This window comes from Delphinus delphis, chromosome 21 (genome assembly GCF_949987515.2).
Source record: "Delphinus delphis chromosome 21, mDelDel1.2, whole genome shotgun sequence".
NCBI lineage: Eukaryota > Metazoa > Chordata > Mammalia > Artiodactyla > Delphinidae > Delphinus > Delphinus delphis.
The window spans coordinates 11,728,259-11,752,127 of NC_082703.1; the positions used below are offsets into that span (position 1 = coordinate 11,728,259).

Here is a 23,869-nt window from a genome sequence, read left to right on the forward strand (position 1 = left end):
AGAGGAAGGGAGGGAGGGAGGACAAATAAAGGGAAGTATGAGAAAGATGAAAGAAAAATAAATCTAGGGATGGAAATAATATTAAAAAAAAAAGCTCTGAGTGAATAAAACTAGACAGTTTTGCTGTATTTAAGAGTAAATAAGCAATATAATAATTCCAACTTTTCTTTTTTAAAATGTTATTTCTTATTCAATTTTTTCCAGCTTTATTGAGATATAACTGAAATATAACACTATGTAAGTTTAAAATATATAACATGATGATTTGATGTACGTATATACTGCGACATGATTACCTCAGTAAAGTTACTTAACACCTCCATCACCTCACATGATTACTGTGTGTGTATGTATCTGTGTCTGTGTGTATATGTGTATTTGTATGATGAGAACTTTTAAGATCTAATTTTCATCATATGATACTGCTTTTAGATGAGATCAACCTATTCTGCAGACATGATTTTCAAAATATCCTCATAGACGCTCAGGTGTAAATGAAGATATTTTATCCAATAATTTATTCATAACCTCATTCCAGACAGGAAAGGAATTCAGGCCATCTTGAAAAGGCAAATAAAATACAAAAGGACATAAAACTAAAAGTCAGGATTAAAAGAATGAATGGTCACAAACTCAAAATGCAAATCTACATCCAAATGTGGTTAGATTTGGTTATGAATAATAGGAAAGAAAAAAAATCTTGTCTCCCTCATATCTTTGGGATGTTTCTATCTAAATGAATAATTAGTAATACACCAAGATAGAAGAAACAACTGGTCAATTATTGGCTCTCGATTGTTAAGATTCAATAAGCAGCAGCTAATAAATTTTATCTGATACTTTTCAAGCTCCAGAGATAACAGAATAAACATGTAAGCATTTAAGAATTTGGATAAAATCTCTACTCCAGGCAGTTGTGATAGCTGTTCCTGACTTTGGAAAGAAGAGGAAGAAAGAGAACAGATGCCTTCAGGCAGGTATGCATTGCATCATGACAATGCACAGTGAACTGCATAGACAGAGATCTAGATACAGAGGAAACTGATGACCTATTTGACAGAAAATGCAAAGCAGAAGTTAAGTTCTTTTCAATTTGAGATGACTAGTCCAGGCTTATAGCGACAGGGTGTGGAAATGATGTTGATGGTGTTGATTTAAACCTGCTCACATGGCTTGAATTTAAATCTTCCCAAATAATCTGTATGACACCCACTGAAACAGGATTCCAGTCATTTTATGAATCTCAGCCGTAACACTTTACAATAATTTCATCAATACCCTTCCTTTCTTCAGTTTTTCTCCTTCAGATCAGTCCTACTTGGTGCTCCCAGTCTCATGTTTCTATAATACTATTATCTTGCTCAAAAATATAGAGTAGTCTGTCACAGTGGTTTCCAAATTCTGTTCTGCAGAACTTTGAGGATTCTAAAATACCCCCAGGGACTGACTTGGAGATAGGGAAGCTCTTGGACCCCTTCATCCGTCACATCAACTTCAACAAGAATGATTCTACTTTAATCTGTTTTACCTATTAGATAAAATTTCATTTAAATAAAGAATTCTACGGCTAAAGTAGTCTGGAAAAACTAGAGAAACTTCACACCAATCCCAGCTTGCCTCTTTGCAAGTTTTAAGACCCTCTACAACCTGGCCAAACAACCCATTCAACTCTTTTCCTACGAGTCTCCACCATTCCTCCCTGCCTTCTTACCTATACTTTGTGCCCTTCTTACTCCATACTCCCTTCTTCTCCAACCATTGCAAACTACTCACCATTTCCTGAACCCAGTACGCTCTCTCATATCACAGTGCCTTTGCACATGCCAGTCCTTCTTCCTGGAATTCTATAACCTATTCCTTTTCCCTCATCACCTCCTGGCCTTGCATACTTGACAAACTGTTATTCACTTGTTCAGATTCTATTCGGATTGCTTCTTCCTGGGTGAACCAACCCCATTACACGACCTAACTTAACAGCCAGCATTCCCTCCCCTGTGCACCTAAACACTATTCTATGTACAGGCTGCCATTTATACTAGCCTGCAATAGTTTTCTTACATATCTATCTCCCACATTATATACTGATTCTATCAGAGTGACTGCTTTATGCTCATCAGAAAGAAGGTATTCAAATGTATATGTATGAATAAATCACTTGGCTGTACACCTGAAATGTTTTTATATACCATTTTGTTTTTCGATTTTTTTAAACGAAAAATGAATATTTTTCACGATTAGACTTAAATTATGAAATTCAATTCCAACTTTAAAGAAATTTTTTAATTAATTTTTTTATTGGAGTATAGTTGACTTACAATTTTGTGTTAGTTTCTGCTGTACAGCGAAGTGAGTCAGTTATACATATATGTATATCCACTCTTTTTTAGATTCTATTCCCATATAGGTCATTACAGAGTATTGAATAGAGTTCCCTGTGCTACACAGTAGGTTCTTATTAGTTATCTATTTTATATATAGTATGAAATTAACAACACTGTAAATCAACTATACTCTAATATAAAATAAAATTTAAATTAAAAAAAATTAAAACATTTTTAACTAAAAAAAAAAATTAAAAAAAAAAAGTTGATTGTCCCTCCTGGAAAGAAAAGGAGAAGAAGAAGGTATTCAATAAAGATCTTGTAAATAAATATTAGAGAAATATCTGTTTCCACTATGGGGAACAGACAGTAATGATGATCAATCTTCACACCTGAATTTCATCTCTCATGAACCTATGATGAACTTGTCTCCTTAACTTAATACTCAGTCCTGCATGGTATGTTCCACAGGCTAACTTCAGTTTCTTAAGTTCAGCTGTAACTCGTTCTGTCATTCTTCTAGAAGGACAGTAGATGATAGCTGGACCTTCAAATTCCCAAGCAGAACTAAAGAAAAAGAAGAGCAAAAGGACAAACATATACATATAGGCTTCAGACCAGTTTGAGTTTTACCTAATTTAATTTTCCCTTTCTTTTTAAAATTTTAATATAATTTCATTTTAATTTAGTTTTTAAACTTTAATTTTCCTTTCAGTAAAAAACTAAAAGGAGAAAGCATATAAAAAACAATGACATATTTAACAAATACCTGAAACATTTTAGACACTCAAACGTGGAAATAAATTATATTAAACCCAAACACCTCTGACTTCACTTTTTTGTTCAAATTAAAACCAGAGACAAGTTTATTTATTGAAGCAGAAGTCTTGCTAAAAACCTGTAAACTAATGGGAACGCAATTACTGTCCTTTGGAATTGTAAAGCACTAGATTAACAATTAGTCTTCATTTATATAAGAAATGTAATGTTTACATAGGAGAAGGAATAAAATTTATATTATTCTTATGCCCTCTTATGATCGTAAAATTGAATTTCTAAATCTGTTTACTAAAAAAGCAAGAACTTTCATGCAATAGTAAAAGATCATTTTTATAGTTCAAGGAAGTATTTACTAGTAACTTGAGACTATATGACCATAACAGAAAATAACATCTGTTATAAAGCCTGTTTTAGAAATTTGCGTTTACTTATTAAAAGTATAAATAATGATTTCCATAGAACATTTATTTAATTCCTCAACATATTCATTTATGTAAATACATTCATTTATGCTAATACATTCATTTATGCTGACCTAACCAATATAAAAAGAATATACTATTTAGATTTAGGAGAAGTTATTTTATTTAATTTTTAATGTGCATAACCTGTGATACAATTTTAGGAATCTATTTTACAAACACACATCTGCTAAAAGATACATATACACAAATATTCACAACAAAACTATAATAGTGAAAAATAATCTGAATGTTCATGATCATATACATTCATACTACAAAATGTGAAGTAAATATTTAAAAATTAAATGTATATAAAACCTTTAAGAAGGACTATGGTAAAAGCCACTGAAAACTTAGAGGGGAAAAATGAGACAGTAATTTTACTCTACGAGTCTTACTGAATAATCTACTCAAAGCAATTTTTGAGAGTGACCAAATGGACTTCCATGTCAAAAATTCATAGTAGATAACTCCATAGAGTGAAAAAAAATGCAAATTATCTTTTTAATGTATAAGAATCTCATTTAAAAAACATTTTTCAAAGAAGGAAAAATTGTGCACCAAAATGTGAATACTGTATAACATCCTAAACATTAAACGTAATATATAGAAAGATAGCAGCAATACTTTATATAACAGGAGAAAATTGCAGAAAAGACTGACATACTATAGCAAACTAACAACAATAACAACAACAACTGGGAACACATATTTGCTCAGTACAAAGAACAGACACCTAAAACGCTAAATGCAAAAATACCAACAGTAATAACAACTGAGGAATGGGACTGGAAAAAAAATCTACGTACTCTTCAATTTACATGCATCTGTATTGTTCAAATTGATACAAACAATATGGATCACTTTTTACATTAAAAAAAGCAGAAAATACAAAAATCTGAACTTATAGAGCAGAAAAATCAAAGCAGTAAAAATTCCTATTGATTACAGCAGTGAAATGGCTGGTAAAAGGACTTCGCTCCTTGTCTTCTTTGAAGAAAGAATTCAGCAAAGAGACCAAGATTGTGAAGCAGATACAGCATTTATGAGAAGCAAAGTATATGCAGAAGAGCACATGGGCAAACTCGCACAGTTAGCTGCACCCAATAGGGATGGCTTAGATCGCGTATATGGGGCAGTCTTCCAGGTTTTCCCTAGCCAATCATCTTGCTTGTGCCCATATTTGGCCTGACTCAGGTTCCTTCCTGGTCAGCTCGAAGGTTTCTGGGAGGTTGGCAGGACATATTATGGGGCTGGTGTCTCTTCCCTCCTTTGGCCCCTCCCCTAGAGTTGTGTTATCTGGAATTCCTTAGGGGACAACTGAGGACCTTCTCTACACATGTGATGGGCTGAGAAATCCCCTTGACCACAAGAATGAGGAAACTGTGGTCTCAGGGCCCAATGCTCCTCCTGGCATCTTATCTCAAAGTGACAGCAGAAGACTGGCTGCAGCTGCTCAGCCTGGGGCCCATCTATCGCCTACCTCAAATCCCGTCTGAGAGGTGTGGACCCCAAGGAATCTTTACTGGGAAGATGAAGGGGGATGGTCCTTCTGTAGCTTCTTCAGGCTGCCATTGGGCTCATGGACCCTACCTAACTGGTGCCGTGGAACTCTCACCCTGCCTTGTCAAGGGACCCCAGAAAGGCTTCTGCTGTTATCCCAGCAGGATCTCTTTCAGGGAGTGGCTGGAATCCCTGCATCACCATCATCTTGACATGGAATTGCTGCAAGCTGGAAGAAACAAACTTAACAAGCAGATTAAAAAGGCAGGGGCCAAAGATCAGTAAAAGGACTATTGCAACTAGAGGCCCAAACAGGGGTAAGAACAAGGTTACACTTGGTAACACTCCTCTGACTGCAGTCCAGATAGAGTCAGTGCTTGGGTATCCCTGTCCGAAGGAATGAAGCCATCTGGCATGGTCATGTATTTTCTTGATGTCCTCTTCTACTAGCTCAGTGGTGTTGATGTGGGTACATCATGTCTTACTAATAACTGCAAATACCCCTCTCTGTTCAGCCAGAACAAAGTCCAAAACCAGTCTGTTATCCATCACTACATCAGCTGAGGAACTAACAGACAACGAAAGTTTGGAAAGTGCATTCCCTGTGGACCTACTCAGAGCTGACAAGGTTATCCAAAAGTCTGCGGAGCACTGCTTCATGGTAAGCAAAGCCTTCCCAAGGGGACGCCAACCCAATAGCAGCTCCAGTCCCTGCCAAAATGAGGCCAATTGCCCTTTTGCCCCAGGGGTGGGTGATATTATGGAAGATAATACCTAGGTTCCTTTGATTACTCAGTTGGCCTAACATACACTGTCCCGTAAACAGAGCACTGTCCATACAAGGAAAGGCTACAGCTAATCCCGGGAAAGGGAAAGAGGGATTGGGTTGTTCTGATGAGGCAATGGGTTTATGTCTAGACCACAAAGGAACAGATATCCAGAAGGGGCACATGCCTGACGCACTGTTGTAGAATTAAACCAATTCTCTAGAGAGCCTGCCCAAGAGGGGATCCCGTTACAGCTTGGGGAGGGAGGTCCACCATTATATGAGGGGGCATGAGGGGTGGGGACCCTTCCGTAGGCCTTGGGTTGGGGGGGCCTACATTACGCTCCAGACAATTGGTGTTTTTCCTGCCCAGTAAGTACATATTCCATCTGGGCTTTGTCCTTGTTTTTTAGTCTTTGATTGTATTTGTGGTGAGGGCACCAATGGGTGAGATTTCCACCTGTATATTTGTCAGGGCAGGTGAGAACAATTAAATTGTGGAGTAACAGAAGCTTTGATCAGATTCTGAAGGTTCTCCACTGCAAGTTTTCATGCTGGTTGCATAGGGGCAGTGGCAGCAAGACAAGCTAGTCTTATTGCAATTTAAAATAAGTGTGTGGTTCTCATCAGATATATTGACGCGAGGGGTTAAGGTCTAAGCATGGAAGCTGCGCTAGGGACAGAATACGAACTTTAAGAGTAGGGTTAGAAGGACTCTCAGTAAGGTAAGGTCGTCACTGCTAGGTGTAAAGATTAGCTTGTTTTTAACCCATAGGCATCACTCTGAGGATGGAGATGACAGATCCAACACTGGGGTAGATTTTATCCCTGAGCTATAATTCTTGAGAGATTTACTACTGCTTTGGATTCCCATTCCCCTGATGTGGATCCCCAAAAGAGGGAGAGAAAAGTTAGGGTGATTGATAACTTCATAATGGCATCAATCAGCGTTTTAATTTCGGAAGTAACCAGATAGCAAGTAGCAAAGAAACATCAAAAGAAATCATATAGTAAACGAAAGCCCACTAGCAATTATGGAGTCCCAGCCTACCATCACTTATCTTGTTTCTGTCACCCGGAGAGTCCCAAAGGAATCAATGTCAAAGCGAGAGTTTACTTATCAATGCGGTTGTCATTGGCTCAGGGATCACCTCCTAGAAGGGGTATTTGAGGGTTTTGGGTAGGTTCACAGGGATAGCTGGGATATACGTCTTCCGGTTCCTGTAACATATAAGTGGAGGCAGGTTTAATCCTGGACAGACGGACCCAACTCGTGACTCCCTGGAGCTTAACTGCTGTAGGGGTGCTCAGCAGGACTTGTTAAGGACCCTTCCACTTTGGGAGTAGCTGGGCGCCGGGGGACTCATTCTTTCAGGTCTTTAAAAGCACCCAGTCCCCAGATTTACAATGGAGTGACTGGGGCTGTTATCTGGGAGAGCTGGGTTCTGTTTCCATGTTCTTTTATGGCCATTTGGACCTGGCCCAGGTTTATAATGTATTTAAGATGGGCTTGGTTTCTGGGTCAGTTACATGTCCAGGGTGAGGAGTGGCCTTCCATGTGTCCTTTCAAAGGGACTCAACTTAATAGCTGTTTTAGGGGCTGCCCTGACCCTTAGGAGAGCTATTGGCAGCAGGCAGAGTTTCCTGACAGAGTTTGCCCACGGTTTTCTTTAGGGTATGACTGGCCTGCTCTGCCTTCCCTGAGGATGGAGGTCTCCAGGATGAATGCAGGTGGTATCTGATTCCTAAGGCCTGTGAGAGCTGTTGGGTAACCCTGGCTTTGAATGAGGATCCACTGTCACTTTGGAGGTGGCGGGGTAACCTGAACCTAGGAGTGATTTCTTTTATTGATAGAAGTGTTCTAGCCACTTTGGTTGCCTTTTCTGTCCTACTGGGGAAGGCCTCTGCCCATCCGGTGAAAGTGTCTTTAAATACTAATAAGTATTTGAAGCCTTGGAAAGAGGGCACCTGACTGAAACCCATTTGCCAGTCCTCTCCTGGGTAAGTTCCACGTCACTGGGCTGGGCTAACAAGAGGGGGAGGGGTGCGGCTTGAGGCTGCCTCCAGATTGTGGGTGGTACAGAGGGCGCAGGCTCCAGTAACCCTTCTGATTGTCCCTGGGAGCCCTTTCCTGTAAAAATCTGGAAAACCACTGCAGACATGGAGTGGCTTTCTCTCTCATTCTCTCTCCCCCACATGGAGGAATCATGTGGCCCTTTAATAATTTTCCATTGGTCAGAAAGAGGTACGAGCAATTTTTGATCTATGTGCCACCAGCCATCTATTCCCTTAGTTCCCCCTTGGTCTCGTGACCAGGTCTCTTCGGAAGTTGAGTATCTGGGTACAATGTTAGAAGGGGCAAGGGATGGGATCAATGCCATTTCTGTTGTGGGTATCAGGGCTGCTTTCTTGGCTTCCCGATCTGCCCTGTTGTTCCCTTGGGTAATTTGAGAAGTTCCCTTTTGGTGCCCGCAGCAGTGAATGAGTGCTACCTGTTTTGGGTTTTGAACCACTTCTATGAGATGTAAAATCTCAGCCTCAGTTTTTAGGGGAATTTCTTGTATTTAAAAATCCTCTCTTTTTTTCTCCAGATAGCTGTGTGGGCATGCAGAACAGGGAAGGCATATTTTGAGTCTGTGTATATATTTACAATTTTTCCTTCCCCTAGGGTTAAGGCTCGGGTTAGAGCTATCAGTCCAGCCTTCTGGGCTGAAGTGTTGGGTGGCAAAGGTTTCACTTCTGTGACACTGTGAGCGCTCATGATAGCATACCCTGCCCTCCTGACCCCGTCCTTAATAAAGCTACTGCTGTCAGTAAACCATTCTTCCTCAGGGTTTTCTATGGCTTGATCTGTTAGATTAAACCTACAGGCATAGACCTGGTCAAGGGTTTCGAGGCAGGAATATATTAGCTCTGGGCTGTCAGCAGGCATCCGTGGAGCTGGGTTGAGGGTGCAGCAAGTTTTGAGGGTTACCTCTGGGGAGTCGAGGAACAAAGCCTGGTACTTAGTAAAGCGGCCTCCAGTTAGCCAGTGGTGGCCTTTGATCTCCAGGATCCCTTGTACTTGATGGGAGGTCTGGACTTCCAGTGGCTGTCCAAAGGTAAGCTTGTTAGCTTCTTCCTATAGAGCAGAGGCAGCTACTACCCGAAGGCAGCCAGGCCAACTTCTAGTTGTTGAAAAAATGGCCTATAAGCTGAGGAACTTCTCCAACTTCTGTTATTAGGACCCCCAGGGCTGAACCCTGCTTTTCAGCCACATTCAAGATGAATGGCTTTTTTCAACTGGGAAGACCCAGAGCAGGAGCTTTCGTGAGGGCCTGTTTGATACTATTAAAAGTTTTTTCCTGTTCCCCAGTCCAAAGTAATGGTTCTGTATCTGGGCCTTTAGTAGCTTCACACAGGGGCTTAGCCATTAGCCCAAATCCTGGGATCCAGATTCTGTAAAATCCTGCCATGCCTAAAAAGGTACAGAGATTTTTTTTTGTCTTTGGAGCACTTAGGCCTAATATAGCTCGTTTTCTGTCTGGAGATAGTTGTCTACTTCCAAGGTTTATAATGTATCCCAGGTATTTAACTTCTTGCTTTGAGATTTGTGCCTTTTTCTGGGGACCTTGTAACCCCGGGTCCCAGGGAAATGAAGAATTTCAGTGGTGTTCTGATCTGAGGCCTCCACGGAGGGACTACATGTTAATATATCACCATCTACATACTGTAGAATAGCCCCTTCTTTTAGGTGTCATCTCCCTTAGTTCCTTTCCTAGGGCCTGGCGAACAAGTGTGGGCTGTCCCGAAGCCCCTGAAGCAGTACTGTCCAGGTGTGTTGCATCTGGCCCAAGTGGGAGTTAGTCCACTAGAAGGCAAACAGATATTGTGATGAGGGATGAACTAGGATGCAAAAGAAGGCATCCTTGAGGTTGAGCACAGTAAACCATTTAGCATCCTCAGGGACCTGGACTAATACGTTACAAGGATTGGCCATAAGGGGTTGTACAAGAACCACAGCATCATTTACTGCTCTGAGGTCATGCACTATCCTATGTTCTCCATTTGGCTTAACAACTGGCAGAATAGGGGTGTTACATGGAGACTGGCAGGGTACCAAGAGGCCATGTTTTAAGAAGTTATCTATGAGGACTTGTAACCCTTTTTTTGCTTCCAATCTTATGGGGTACTGTCTCTTGTTAGGGTAAGTGGCTTCTGGCTTAAAGCTTATTTTTACAGGTTGGGTGTTTCTGGCCCTCCCAGGGACTCCTTTGTCCCAAACTGGTTCACTGGTTGGAGAATATGGCTGGGAACAGGCCCTTGCTCTTCTTGTTGATCTGCCTTAGTCAGGGTCAAGATAAGGGGCTGCTTGGGGCCTCCTAACCGTCATATGGCCCCAAGGGAGCCCAGAAGGTCTCTCTCCAGTAGTGGCATAGGACACTTAGGGAAAACCAAAAAGGCATGTGAGATCAAACACTGTTCAAATTGCCAAGTGAGAGCCCTAGTGAAGTAATGGGTGCGAGGCTTTCCGTCGACACCACTCACTGTGCAGCTTTTAGAGGAAAGGGGTCCAGTGTGAGAATCAGGCCAGAGTATGTGGCTCTGACATCAATTTAAAAATTGATCTTCTTACCTGCCACATCAAGAACGACCCAGGGCTCCTTGATGGAGACAGACATCTCATGGGGGAGAGCTGCTAGAATCCCAGGGCCACCTCAGTTGCCCAGCACGGCCATCTCAGGAGTGGGGGACCCTCTTCCCTGTCGGGACCAAAGGCAGTCCCATCTCCAATGACCAGTCTGCTTGCAGACTGGGCATGGCCTGGGGGGCTCCTCTGGCATTCACGGGCCCAGGGGCCGGTTGACTTGCATTTGAAGCAGTCCCCCTTGTTGGTCTTACCTCCAGACTGATGGTTGAACCTTCTTCTTGGCCCCTTTGGGTTGCCCTGAAGCTGCAAGGTAATTTCAGCTTCAGCGGTGTGTCTGACAGCAAGGGCTATCAGTTTACCTTGCTTGAGCCTTGGCCTGCCTCAACTCACGCCAAGTTCTTTCCTCCTCCTCAGTTTGATCTCGATTATTAAATACCCCAAAGGCTACCTCTAGGAGTTTGGGCATAAGGGTTTGTGGAGTTTTGGAGTTTTCACCTAATATCAGGGGCAGACTGTGTGATAAAATGTTGTCCTAGCAGGGACTGACCCTCGGGAATGGAGGGGTCTATGTTAGTAAATTTTCTAAAACCCTCCACAAGCCGTCCCTGAAAGAAGGCTGGGTTTTCTTCTTTCTCTTGGTTCACTTCCATGACCTTATCATAGTTGACTGGTTTTCTAATGCATTTTCTCATTCCTTCTAACAGGCATTGAACCACGTGGTTCCTGGCCCTCGTTCCCGCCAGGGACTTATAATCCCAAGGGGGATCCTGATTTGGGACTGCATCCCCACCCATATCATAAATGTTGGGTTGGTCCCTGGAGAGCTGGTCAGCATGCCCCTGGGCTGCTGTCCAAATCCTTTGCTTCTTTCTCCTCATGGGTACAGCAGGTAGATAGTACTATTTGGACATCCTTCCAGGTTAAATCAAAGGCCAGGGTTAGGGCCTGAAATCCTTCAATAAATCTACTAGGGTCTTTAGAAAATTGGTCCAGGCTTTGTTTGCACTGGGCTAAATCGGTTAGGAAGAAGGGCACGTGTACTCTGATTGTGCCTTCGCCATTTGCCACTTGCCCAAGAGGGCATATTCTCCCTGATCCTCGGTGATAGGAAGTCCCACTACGGGTTACCCCTGTGGGACTAGCTTTTTCATCCTGCGGTACCAGTGTATATAGAGGGTATGCATAAGAAGGCGAGGTTTGGGATTGGCCAGGGGGATCCCGAGAAGCAGGGGTACTTGTAGGAGTCGGAGAGGCTCGGTTTCTCTCCTGAGAGTTTGGGGGAGTTAAATGAGGACCGTCTAGAATGTCAAGAGAATTCTCTGATTCTCCAGGCCTCTGATTACCAGAGCCGCATAGAGCAGGATTCTGGTAAAGGGACATGAAGGCCTGGACATAGGGAAACTCAGTCCATTTTCCCAACCTACGGCAATAAAGATGCAGTTGCAAGATGGTTTTATAATTTAGAGACCCATTTTGGGGCCATGTTTCTCCATCCCCCAACATATAAAGGCCAGGCAGTCTTATAGTAAAACTTAAGCTTTTTTTTTCTTAGCCCGTCTAATTTTAAAAGCTTCCAGTTCTTAAGGACACATCCCAGAGGTGTTTCTTCTGGCTTAGAAGGGGATCCTCCCATGTTGAGCAACCTGCAACCAAGGACGAAGAGGCTCACCTAGGAATGGAATCCGGTGTCCTGGAAACATTTACCAGGAGGCTTTAATTTGGAAGGGGTTCCGAGTGTCCCCTAGATCCCCATCGACCCTGAATCAGACGTCTCTGGTTGAACTTAGTTCCTTGCGCAGAGAAAAATGTTGCAGTTGCCAGGGATTCCTTGGGGAGGATATTTTGATTATATAGTCATTGTCCTATGACTATATAAGAGATTATTTTTCTTACACTGGGGTGTATCCCCCGGGAACAGGAGTCTAAAAGATTCAGAACATGGCTGCATGGACTCAAACAGCCCAAAAGGCTGGTGTGGAAGAGCACATGGGCAAACTCCCAGAGTGAGCTGCACCCAATAGGGGTGGCTTAGATCATTTGCATGGGGGCAGTCTTCCAGGTTGTCTCTGGCCAATCATCTTGCTTTTGCCCATATCTGTCCTGACTCAGGGTCCTTCTTGGGGCATCACACGCATCTCTCAGTCTAGACGGATTCCAGTGCAAAGGTTTCTGGGAGGTTGGCAGGACATATCATGGGCTGGCATCTCCTCCTTCCTTTGGCCCCTCCCCTAGAGTTATGTCGTCCCGAATTCCTTAGGGGATGACTGAGGACTTTCTCTGCACATGTGTCAGGCTGAGAAATCCCCTTGACCACAGAATGAGGAAATTGTGGTCTCAGGGCCCAATGCTCCTCCTGCCATCTTGTCTCAAAGTGTCAGCAGGAGACTGGCTGCAGCTGCTCAGCCTGGAGCCCATCTATCTCCTACCTCACTATTACAGAAGGATTCATTACTTTGCCAAGAGGTTTACTAAAGACAGTTATTTCCTCATAACAATTTCCTGAGGGGGAAAAAAAAATCTATCATCATTTAACCATTAAATTAGATAGGTGAGAGGGGCTGACCTAATTTAAATGCACCATGCATATAGAAAACAAATAGGATCAGAGTTTAAGAAACATGTTAGCTCAGTGAAGAGAAAAAATGTGAATACTGATAAACAAATGGCAGAATTAAATGAAAGGAAGAAAATGAAAATAAAAGGTAATACTTTGAAGTCTTAATTTACCCTCCATCTCAGTGCTCAGTAAGAGGTAAATTTCTATTTGCCCAAGATCTGCAGAGAGCATTCTGACTCTGAATGGTTCCCTGCTACCACAACTCTTCTTGGAGGATTGAAAATGGGTACAAAATCTTTCCAGATTTGCTTTTAGAAAAACCACTGTCACATTCAATATCAAAATCTTTGGATGGTCTTGGATGTTAGCCTAAGGGGTCTGGCCTTTAGTCCACAGGAAAGGAACACCATGACCCAGGGATGTGCTTTCAGATGATAAATCTGAAAATCAGGGAGTCCTGAGGAACAAGGATGTCTGTTAGGAGAGTGTAACAGTCTGAGCTAAAAAGTAATAAAAACCTCAGTTAGCAGAATTAACATGAAAGATAGTGAGAAGAAATTATTTACATAAGATATCATAAGAAGACAATATAATCACAATGTCAGGGAAAAAAAAAAAAGGAGAGGGTTAGGGGGAAACGCCATAGAGATTGAGAATACTATGGACTGAAAAGGACCAAACATTAGGTAAGTAAATAAGGATCTGACTGTGGATACTCTAACCTAAAATAAACAGCCTTCTTCAAGAGGAAGTTTTACCTTTAGGACAGAAAGAAAGTGAAGTATGATGTGTATTCACTTTGGAGAGATCCCTAGAGCGGGCAGAACACCCAGAGTATATTCATTACATTCTTGCTTTAATCTGAATACAGGACAGCCAAGCCAAGAGTGAACTCTACATTTAACTTCATCCTAAAGGACCCCAAGCGTTACCATAGGGTTTCCTTACCTAGGGTCAATCTTCTTTTTACCCCTTTCTGAAAAGAAAAACACTAATGATATTCTTTAAACCCTATTCTCCTACATTTGTTTTCTGTTTATATTGGTAGGACAAACATTATTTCCATCTACTCTGACTTAAAAACACATTTCATAACATGAAAGTTATAAGCTTTTCACTGAGAAAACAAATCAGAAAATAAGGCTCAGGGAAGCTTTCTTAGCATACATATAAAATGCCTCCAAGCAAAATAAATAGGAGGAGGAGCTAGTGACAGTTTCTTCATCAGTGAAATGAAAATAATATGTAGCTTACTGAGCAGTTATAAGGATCAAACTAGATCACTTATATGAAGCACCTACGATAGTCCTTGGCACATGCTATGGGCTCAAAAAGTATTTATTATTAAGATGACTTTTTTAATTCCTTAATACTCAAGTTAGTCATATAACTAGTGAACTAGACAGAATTCAGATAAAAGACTCATTTGTTTTTGTTGTTTGTCAATTATTAAGTGTATGTCCCCTTCAAGTAACAGTATGGAGTATAAAAATATTAGAAGAATTAGTTTCTACCTTCCTCAGTCACTGATTATATAACATCACACTTGACTTGAACCAAAGCTAAGCAGAATTTGAAATATGTTAAATATACATTAGAAGGAAATAACTATAAAAAATAAAAAACATTTTTTAGAAAGAAGAAAATAGTTACTAAAATATATCAACCATGAAATTCTCACCTTGTCTTCTGGACAAGAAACTGCTTCAGATCCTGAAGGATGTTTCCTGTTTTTCGTCCAACTTCTAAATACAAGTTTGGTCGATCAAAACCAGTACAGGTAATGTGAGGATCCGTCAGTTTTAAGCAACGTACAATGTCTTCTCGGATTGAAGAACTTGCAGTAGCAGTCAGTGCAACAATTGGAACCTGAAATAAGTAAAAGTGATTTTTAACCAAGGGAGGAGCTCAATAATTCCCAACATCTACTGCCTCTTAGAAAGAGACTGGAAGACAATTACAGGAGGAACAGAGGAACAGGGTTAAAAATGCAACTTTAAAATTATTCTCTTTCAAAGAAGAGAAGAACACTTCTTTCATACTTGTTTCTCAGCCTTCTGAGAAATCATTCAAATAAAACACTAAATTCATAAGATTTCTAAATGCAATCTACCTTATTAAATTAAGTCCATTGATTAACTATCTACCTCTCCATTTATTATTTTTACATTTATATTAGTGCTGGTACAAATGAGGGGTATGTTATGTCTTATTTTTCATTAATCTATCATTCACAAGTTATAAACCCTTCATTCACTGAAAATCTACCTATACAAAGCCCAAGTCTTTTTTGTCTCCTATATTAAATATATTGGTCGATGGCTTTTCAGATCCATTGTAAAAGAAAAGCTCTCAGTGATCTGGATAACCTCTCACCAGTTTTAGTGGGTTAACAATGGCATAATATGTAAAAGAAAAAAGGAGAGAATGAAACATCTATTATTAACTGATTCCTTGAGCAACCGAGTCATGTTCTATTTTCAATCTAGCGAAGACTTCTTGACTGCCTTAGCAGCCAAAGCAGGAGGCACAGCAGGTACCAGGAAAAACATGAGTGTGTGAACTTTCAGAAATTCTAAAGTGGGGTAACAACACACCTCCCATGAAACTAGATTTAATATTTCTGTCACTATTATCATAGGGAGTTCTAATCAACTATGCTATTATTTCATAATCAGAAAAATTGTTCCTATATCATTAGCTGCTCGATTTCCAAGATTACAACTTTCTTAATACTCTTTTTAGCTTATTACAAATGCAGTAAATAATATCCTCATAACATAGCTCTTCAGGTACATCTACCTCACAAATCAGTTTAAGCAATTATCGTACATACATGAAAATTTAAGTGCAATTTGTAAAAAAGCAATTACAGAATTTGAAAAACAAGATACAATTTATTAAAAACTATTTTTACAATCAATATAGCTTTGCTGAATTAAAAATTATCTCAAAGCTCATGTAAAAAAAATCAATTAAGTTTGGGAGTAATTTTTAAATGGGAAAAAATTATATCAAAATCAATGTGACCAGGTAATTGGCATTTTTGTATTCTCTATCCTTAAATTCTGTGAAATTATTTTAAAAATAACCCAAATTAACTTAATTGATTTTTGGCTTACAATCAGACTGTTCTCTGAATTTAGAGAGTGTCTGCCTAACAACTTATATATGAATATGCCAATTTATAAAGAAGTTAGTTTCTCTAATCGAGGCTTAATATATATGTATATAGCTGCTTTATGTCTTTATGGCAAATAAAAATATGTATAGCAAATATATGGCTGAGAATAAGGAAAGTTTAAACACTGAAGTTCTTAGGACATGCATATTCTCACCCTCATAACAACAAAGACTTCCATCAATGTAAGTGCGTTACTCAATTTACAAATGCACTAAAAAATGCTTGTTGTTTAACTGCATATACACATAAAGAAAGAAGTTTTCAGGATAGAGACTATAAGAAAAGAGGGCCTAGTTTGTTTCTAAGCAATATAATGTATGAGTGGATGAGCAATGCTTTTGTGAAAAGAAGGAAATAAGCACAAACCATAACACAGTTTGAACTAGTAGAAAAAAGCAGCACAGTGGTGTAAAAATCTCGTTTAGAATCAATTGTCTGAGTTCAAAGCCTGCCTTTGCCATTAACTAGATGTGAGATTTTGAGCTGTTTATTTTTTTTACACATATATATTTTTTTGGCCACACCGCACGGCTTGCAGGATCTTAGTTCCCTGACCAGGAATCGAACCTGTGCCCCCTTCGGTGGAAGCGCAGAGTCCTAACCAGTGGACTGCCAGGGAAGTCCCTTGAGCTGTTTATTTCACTCTCTGAACTTTGGTATCCTCATCTATAAGATGGTTGTAATAACAGCAGCAACCTCATAAAGTCACTGTGAAGACCAAATGGGATAAAAGGTCTAGTGCGCTGAACACAAAGGTCTAGTGTCTAGTAAGCACTCAAGATGTGTCAGCTATCACTGATATTACTGCAACAACTGAAAAGAACTCTACAAAAGAACTGCAGAGACATGGCCACTACTCCCAGACTTGCCACTGACTTTGGAAAGGGCTAACTTCTCTTGGCCTCAGTTTTTTCATCAACATATGAGATGGAGATGTTAACCTCTCTTCTAACTTAAAAATTCTCACTTTGCCACTAGAAACTCCTTATTCTAGTGACCTACTAACAGGAAAAATCAATATAAATTCCCTCCTTTGCCAACGTTCTAGAAAGTCACAGTTAAGAATGTTGCTTCCACGACTTAGAAAAATAGAATAAAGTAATGGAATGTATTAAACTTAATGGAACAATATTTACTTTCACTTCAGAAATGAACAGAATATTCTCCCTTAGAATCTTTGGTGCTTAAAAGTTATAAACTACAGGGCTTCCCTGGTGGCACAGTGGTTGAGAGTCCGTCTGCCGATGCGGGGGATGCAGGTTTGTGCCCCGGTCCGGGAGGATCCCACGTGCCGCGGAGCGGCTGGGCCCATGAGCCATGGCCGCTGGGTCTGCGCGTCCAGAGCCTGTGCTCCACAGCGGGAGAGGCCACAGCGGTGAGAGGCCCGCGTACCGCAAAAAAAAAAAGTTATAAACTACAGTGAAGTGTAAAAATAACACACAGGCTGGTTAGGAGAAAGGTGTCCATACAGCCTGGTTTGCTGGGATACTCTCAGTTTATCCTGTCATCACAGCATAGTTATTAATAGCTTGCACCTTTTCATTTTCAAAAGCAAACTGGTGTGGGTGATAAATTACGCTGTCACTCAGTTATATCAAGTTCTTAACTCATGAAACTTGATCTTTCAGTTGGCAAATCTTGGTTTCTTTGGTAATAAGTACCAAGTTTTGTTAAAACAAGCAACAAAATGTAAATTAATCTTGTGACTATAAATTTAGGAATGCCTTAGACATACACTTCAATGGTGTCACATCTACGAATTCCAAGAACTATATCTGCTTCTAATATAGTTAGAAGTTAATCTATGTACTCTAATCTATGTATAGTTAATCTATGTACTCTATAATATCATGCTTCATTCATTCATTCACTAACTCCAGATAGTTCCTGAGTGTCTACTATGTGCTGATCTTTGTGAAAGGGCTGGGGAGAAAGTAATGGGAAGATCCAACATGTCTCACGTTTCTCACAGTTCCTCTTATTTGAATTTCAGAATTTTGAGGCTGATGTAAAGCTTTCTACCTGGCTGCTCTTTCTTGGGACTCATTCTGTCAGATTCTCTCCAAATGGGAATCTTTATGCACAATGAGTTAATGATTTTTTGCTATTTTTGAACTTACTGAAATAATATGGTGTGAAGCACTGTGGGTTTATGCCAGTTGTCCCAGGGTGATTGTGATTAGAAGAAAAAAAGCACGGAGAACAGTGAGGAAAATGAGAGTCCTACAACCACCAGGTGGCATTTCTCATCACTTAGCTAATAAAGAGAATTCATGGAAACACTAGGGGAAAAAGGTTTTCTCAGCCGTTGCTTGACGAACAACCTGTGCTACAGTGAATCATCCCAAGAAATGAAAAGAATCGAATGGAGTCCACAGCCTGACATAATAAAAGACTTAATTCAACACTGAAAAGTGTTTCAGAACTGCATAAAACATTTAAAACTCCTCTAACACAATCCTTCTAGAATCAAACGCCCAGGAAAGGATTCAAGAAAGCAATCTTCCTAGTTTCTAAAAGCTTACTTTAAACCGTTCTAAATTAATAGAAAGCAGTCCTCAAGGAACCTGAGCCTAGTGACTTTCGCCATGCAAATATCTTCTTTCTCTATACAGGTACTATTAATCTTTCTATATTATTCATACTGCTCCATACACCATTTATTGTTTGGTACTATTGCTTCTACTTTTATAGGTAAATATGAATCTAAACTCCTTTACTGGACTATGTGCTACTTTAGGGCAGAAACTATTTTAAACTTCTTTTAAGTCATTTGCTTTAGAAACCAGCATAGTGTCCTACTGTGGAGCACTGCCCGGCCCTACCACTCACTGCCTGTGTGGGAAAGTTACTTCTCACATTCTCAGCTTTCTCATCGAAATTCATTTATTCATTTACCCCATTACTTATGGAACACTCACTATATGCCAGGTACTGTTGTAGATTTTATAAACCAAATCAGCAAAGAATATTCTAGTGGGGACCCACAGGCAATAGACAAAGTGTATTCTTAATACGTTAAGTTAAACAGTGATAAGTGCTATTTTAAAAACAGGAAAGGAATATGAGGAAAGCTGAGAGCTGGGGGAGAGAGGTTAATTTGAAATTTTGAATATGGTGGCCCAGGAGGCCTAAAAAAAAAGCTAATATTTCAGCAGACTTGAGAAAAGTGAGGGATACACCATGTGAACTACCCAGGGGAAAATTATTCAGGGAGAGCAAAGAGTGGGAACAAAGCCCTAAAGTAGGAGCACGGTTGGCACCTTTGAAGAATATCAATGAAAACAAACAGTACGGCTAGAAGCCAGTGAATGAGGAGACAAGTAGCAAAGGATGAGGTCAAAGAGAAAATAAAGGCCAGATCATTTAAGATATGTAGTGTCTGTCTTTATTTAGAGTGAAATGGTCTGCAACCGGAGGGTTCTGAGCAGGAGACATGATCTGTCTGACTTAACATTTTTGAAATATCACTCTGGATGCTGTATTGAAATAGACTAAGGAGGGTAAGAGTGAAAACAGACCAACCAGGAGACTGCTGTAATAGCCAGGTGAAAGGAGACGGTGGCTTGTACCAGGGTGGTAGCAGAGATCAAGAGAGAAGTGATCAGATTCTGTACATATTCTGAAGACCTCATGAGATTTCTTTACTGTTTAAATGTGGGGTAGACTGTAAGAGAAAAAGAAGGGTGGAAGAAAATTCCAAAAATCTTGGCCTGAGCACCAGAAGGATGCAGCTGCTACTAAATGAGATGGGGGAGATTGAGGGAAGAGCTGTTCTGGGGTGGAGAGAATATTAGGAAGTTAAGAATAGGTTACGTTCCAGATGCCTGTCAGGCATCGAAGTAGAGAGATGTTGAATAGGCAGCTAACGTTTATGTAAGTGTGTGTGTGTGTGTGTGTGTGTGTGTGTGTATACATATATTAATCCATAAAACGATTAAAATAAAAAATAGTAATAATAACAGCAAATGCTAAAAAGGAGGGAGAGAAACTGAACCACTCATACACTGCTGGTATCAATTCAGGGTGAGGATATAAATTTGGGAGTTGTCAGCATATAGATTTTAGTTAAAACCATATGTTGGTTGAAATGACCAAGGAAGTAAGTACAGAGAGGAAAGAGAACAGGTCCAAAGACTAAGGTTTTAGGCATGCCAACGTTAAAAGGGCAGGGAGATGAAAAGAAATAAGCAGAGGAAACTGAGAAAGAAGAGATAATAAGGAAGAAGAGAACCAGGGAGTGTGCTATCCTACTGGTATGAGAAGAACTGTTTCAAGAGGAAGGTAATGAAACTAGTGGGCAGTGGGGAGGGGCGACACAGGGGTAGGGGAGTGGGAGGTACAAACTACTGGGTGTTAAGACAGGCTCAAGGATGTATTGTACAACACAGGGAATAGAGCCAACATTTTGTAATAACTGTAAATAGAATGTAACCTTTAAAAATTATATTAAAAAATTTTTTTAAAAGAAGAAAGTAATGAAGATATTTATGTTGCTGGATTGTTATGAGGGTTAACCAAGATAAAAACACTGACCCGGGCTTCCCTGGTGGCGCAGTGGTTAAGAGTCCGCCTGCCGATGCAGGGGACACGGGTTCATGCCCCGGTCCAGGAAGATCCCACATACCGTGGAGTGGCTGGGCCCGTGAGCCATGGCCGCTGAGCCGGCGCATCCGGAGCCTGTGCTCCGCAACGGGAGAGGCCACAACAGTGAGAGGCCCACGTACCGCAGAAAAAAACAAAACAAAACACTGACCCAAGGCCAGTCCCATAGTTGGAGCTCAATTCACATTACTTTGATTCTCTTCCAATATATCCTTGCTAAGTGTTACATTCAAGTTTTTTGTTCTTTTGTTTTGTTTTATTGTAATGTCTGCTCCAATCAAATATTTATGAGAAGAGCTAAGAAAAAAGAAACTATATTTAAGATAGTTCTCAATAAGTACGCTTAATAAGAAATGAGGTTGAACTAGATAATCTATCAAAAGAATAACAAATACTTTCTAACACTTTTTTTTTCGGTTTCCTCACATAAGCCAGTTCCAATAGGTGACGAACCATACAATTCAATTTATTTAACATTGTTGAAATAACAAAATTATACAAATGGAGACCAGATTAGTGGTCACCAGGGGTTAGGGTTAGGGGTGATGGGAATGGTGGGTATGCCTGTAAAAGGACAGCTCCAGGGAGCCTATGGTAATGGAGTAGTTCTGTATCTTTATTGCAATGGAAGTTATACAAACATACATATGAGATAAAACTGTATAGGAAAATATACATACATACCCATACACACTTATAAAACTAGTGAACTAAGAATAAACTGTAGCAATGTCATATACCTACTTGATACTATACTACAGTTATTCAAGATATTACCACTGGGGAAACAGTACATACGACATCCCTGTACATTTTTTTTTACAATTGCCTGTGAATCCATAATTTTTAAATATAAAAATTAAAATGGTTGCCAATATTTTAAGTTTTTAAGCTCTTCGTATAAAATATGCCATTCATATAGAACACTCATGTAAAACTTTCCTGTTCTTTATAATTAGGAAACAAAGTGTGAGAACCAGAAAAAGTTTGCCAAGTCCTGCTCTATAGTATTCCTCAATAAATTACATGCCAAGCTTAGAAGGAAGTCAAGGTTAGAATTTTTTAAAAAAATCTTTCCCCTGCTTACATCATCCATTTGCCCTTTCATAGAGGAATCTTCAGCTTTTTGGCCATTCCCCAATCCTGGACTCTCCCTTGGTAAGAAAGTCATTTCAAGACATTGCACTTGGCAAAGCTTACCGATGGGAGTACTTCCTTTATGGAGCCCAAAGTTCTGAATGAACTTCTAAAATCATGTCCCCACTCAGAAATACAGTGAGCCTCATCCACAGCAATAAGTGTGATCCCTATAAAAAAAGAAAATATGTAAACGGAGAAAATAGAGTTCAAAAAAAGTAATAAACGCATCTAAATCGTTACCACCATCTTCATTAGAATATATAAATATTACAGAAAGTAGTATAAATAATTCAAATCAAAGTATTTGGTTCATATAAAAATATAAGCATAAATAACATCAGATAACACCAAAAATCATTATTGAAAATAGGCAAAGGGAGATATATGGATAAAAGGCATATGGATAAAAGAGAGAAATATATATTTTTCAAACAACGTATTTATTGAATTTTAACTTTCATCATTATTTCTCAGAGAAATTACTTACTATTACTTTGTCCTCAAAGCTATCACTCATTTGCAACGATAATGCCCTAAAAAAAAGAGCTGTTCTCTTTCTCTTTGGTAATACTTTCAATTTTATCTCATGGATTAGCTATCAAAAGAGATAGAGAGGCTTCCCTGGTGGCTCAGTAGTTAAGAAGCCTCCTGACAATACAGAGGACACGGGTTCGAGCCCTGGTCTGGGAAGATCCCATATTCCGTGGAGCAACTAAGCCTGTACACCACAACTACTGAGCCTGCACTCTAGAGCCTGTGAGCCACAACTACAACTACTGAGCCCGTGTGCCACAACTACTGAAGCCCGCGCACCTAGAGCCCGTGCTCCGCAACAAGAAGCCACTGCAATGAGAAGCCCGCGAACCGCAACAAAGAGTAGCCCCCGCTCACCACAACTAGAGAAAGCCCGTGCGCAGCAACGAAGACCCAACGCAGCCAAAAATAAATAAATACAGTAAAAACAACCAAAAAAAGAGAGATAGAAAGACTCAGCGTATTTCATACTAAGATTAAATGCATCACTGTCCATGACTGATCACATATTACACTGCAGAGTTCCTCTGTAATGCCAGTTCTGGAAGACGGATGACATCCACGTTTTCTAATATAAAATGGTAAGGGAAGAACTAAATCTCATTATGTACAAAGTAGGTAAGAAGGAATGTACTTTGTTCTCTTCCCGATCAACGCCTCTACTCTGCCCTCACACCACACACCCACACTGAAACAGAATCAACAGTGTGTAGTAACGCATTTCAGAAAAGGGCTTTATTTTATAATCATTCACTAAAACGTCTTCAGATATTTCAAAGTAGTGACAGCAGTGCTTTTGCCCTCGATCACCAAATTAATACTTAAGACAAAAATAATATTTCCCTTCAATGGGGATGATCACTACTTGATGCTTATCTGAGAATTTATAATGTTTTGCCACTAGTGAGATGATTAAAAACATGTGCTCTAGAGTCAGACTACCTAGATGCATAACCTGGCTTACTATTTATATTACCTTAAGCATGTTACTTAAGCTTTCAAGTGTCAGTTTCCCACAAGCATAAGGTAGGTAATAAAAGTACCTAACATTTTTTAGTTATTCTGAAGATTAAATTAGATCATTCATGTAAAATGCTAAGATAGGGGCTGGCATAAAAGACAGCTCAATAAAAAAAAATAAGCTATTATTATTATAGTTATTAAATTCCCACTATGTTCCAAACACTCTTCTAGGTATAAAATGATTAGTAAAATGCAATCCATGATTTTGAGGAGCTCATAATTCTAAAAGAGGAGGCAGACAGACAAGCAAATAATTACAATTCATTGAGATTACCAAGTACAATGAGTTGGAGAAGAAAAAGCAATAAAGAAAGAAAAAAAAGAAACCTACTAAATATGAACAAATACAGGTTGATCACATC

General features: G+C 39.8%; 1 protein-coding gene across 10 annotated transcripts in view; it reads right to left on the reverse strand.

Moving 5' to 3' along the window:
- Positions 1-23,869, reverse strand: part of WRN (WRN RecQ like helicase) — a 139,215-nt gene that overhangs the window by 44,635 nt on the left and 70,711 nt on the right. For all 10 annotated transcript variants that reach the window (XM_060001076.1, XM_060001077.1, XM_060001081.1 and 7 more), the window contains exons 17-19: positions 22,011-22,117; positions 14,703-14,890; positions 2,714-2,888 (exon numbers count right to left, since the gene is read on the reverse strand). In XM_060001076.1, coding sequence (XP_059857059.1) covers positions 2,714-2,888; positions 14,703-14,890; positions 22,011-22,117 — 470 coding nt within the window. The remainder of the gene's footprint in view (positions 1-2,713; positions 2,889-14,702; positions 14,891-22,010; positions 22,118-23,869) is intronic.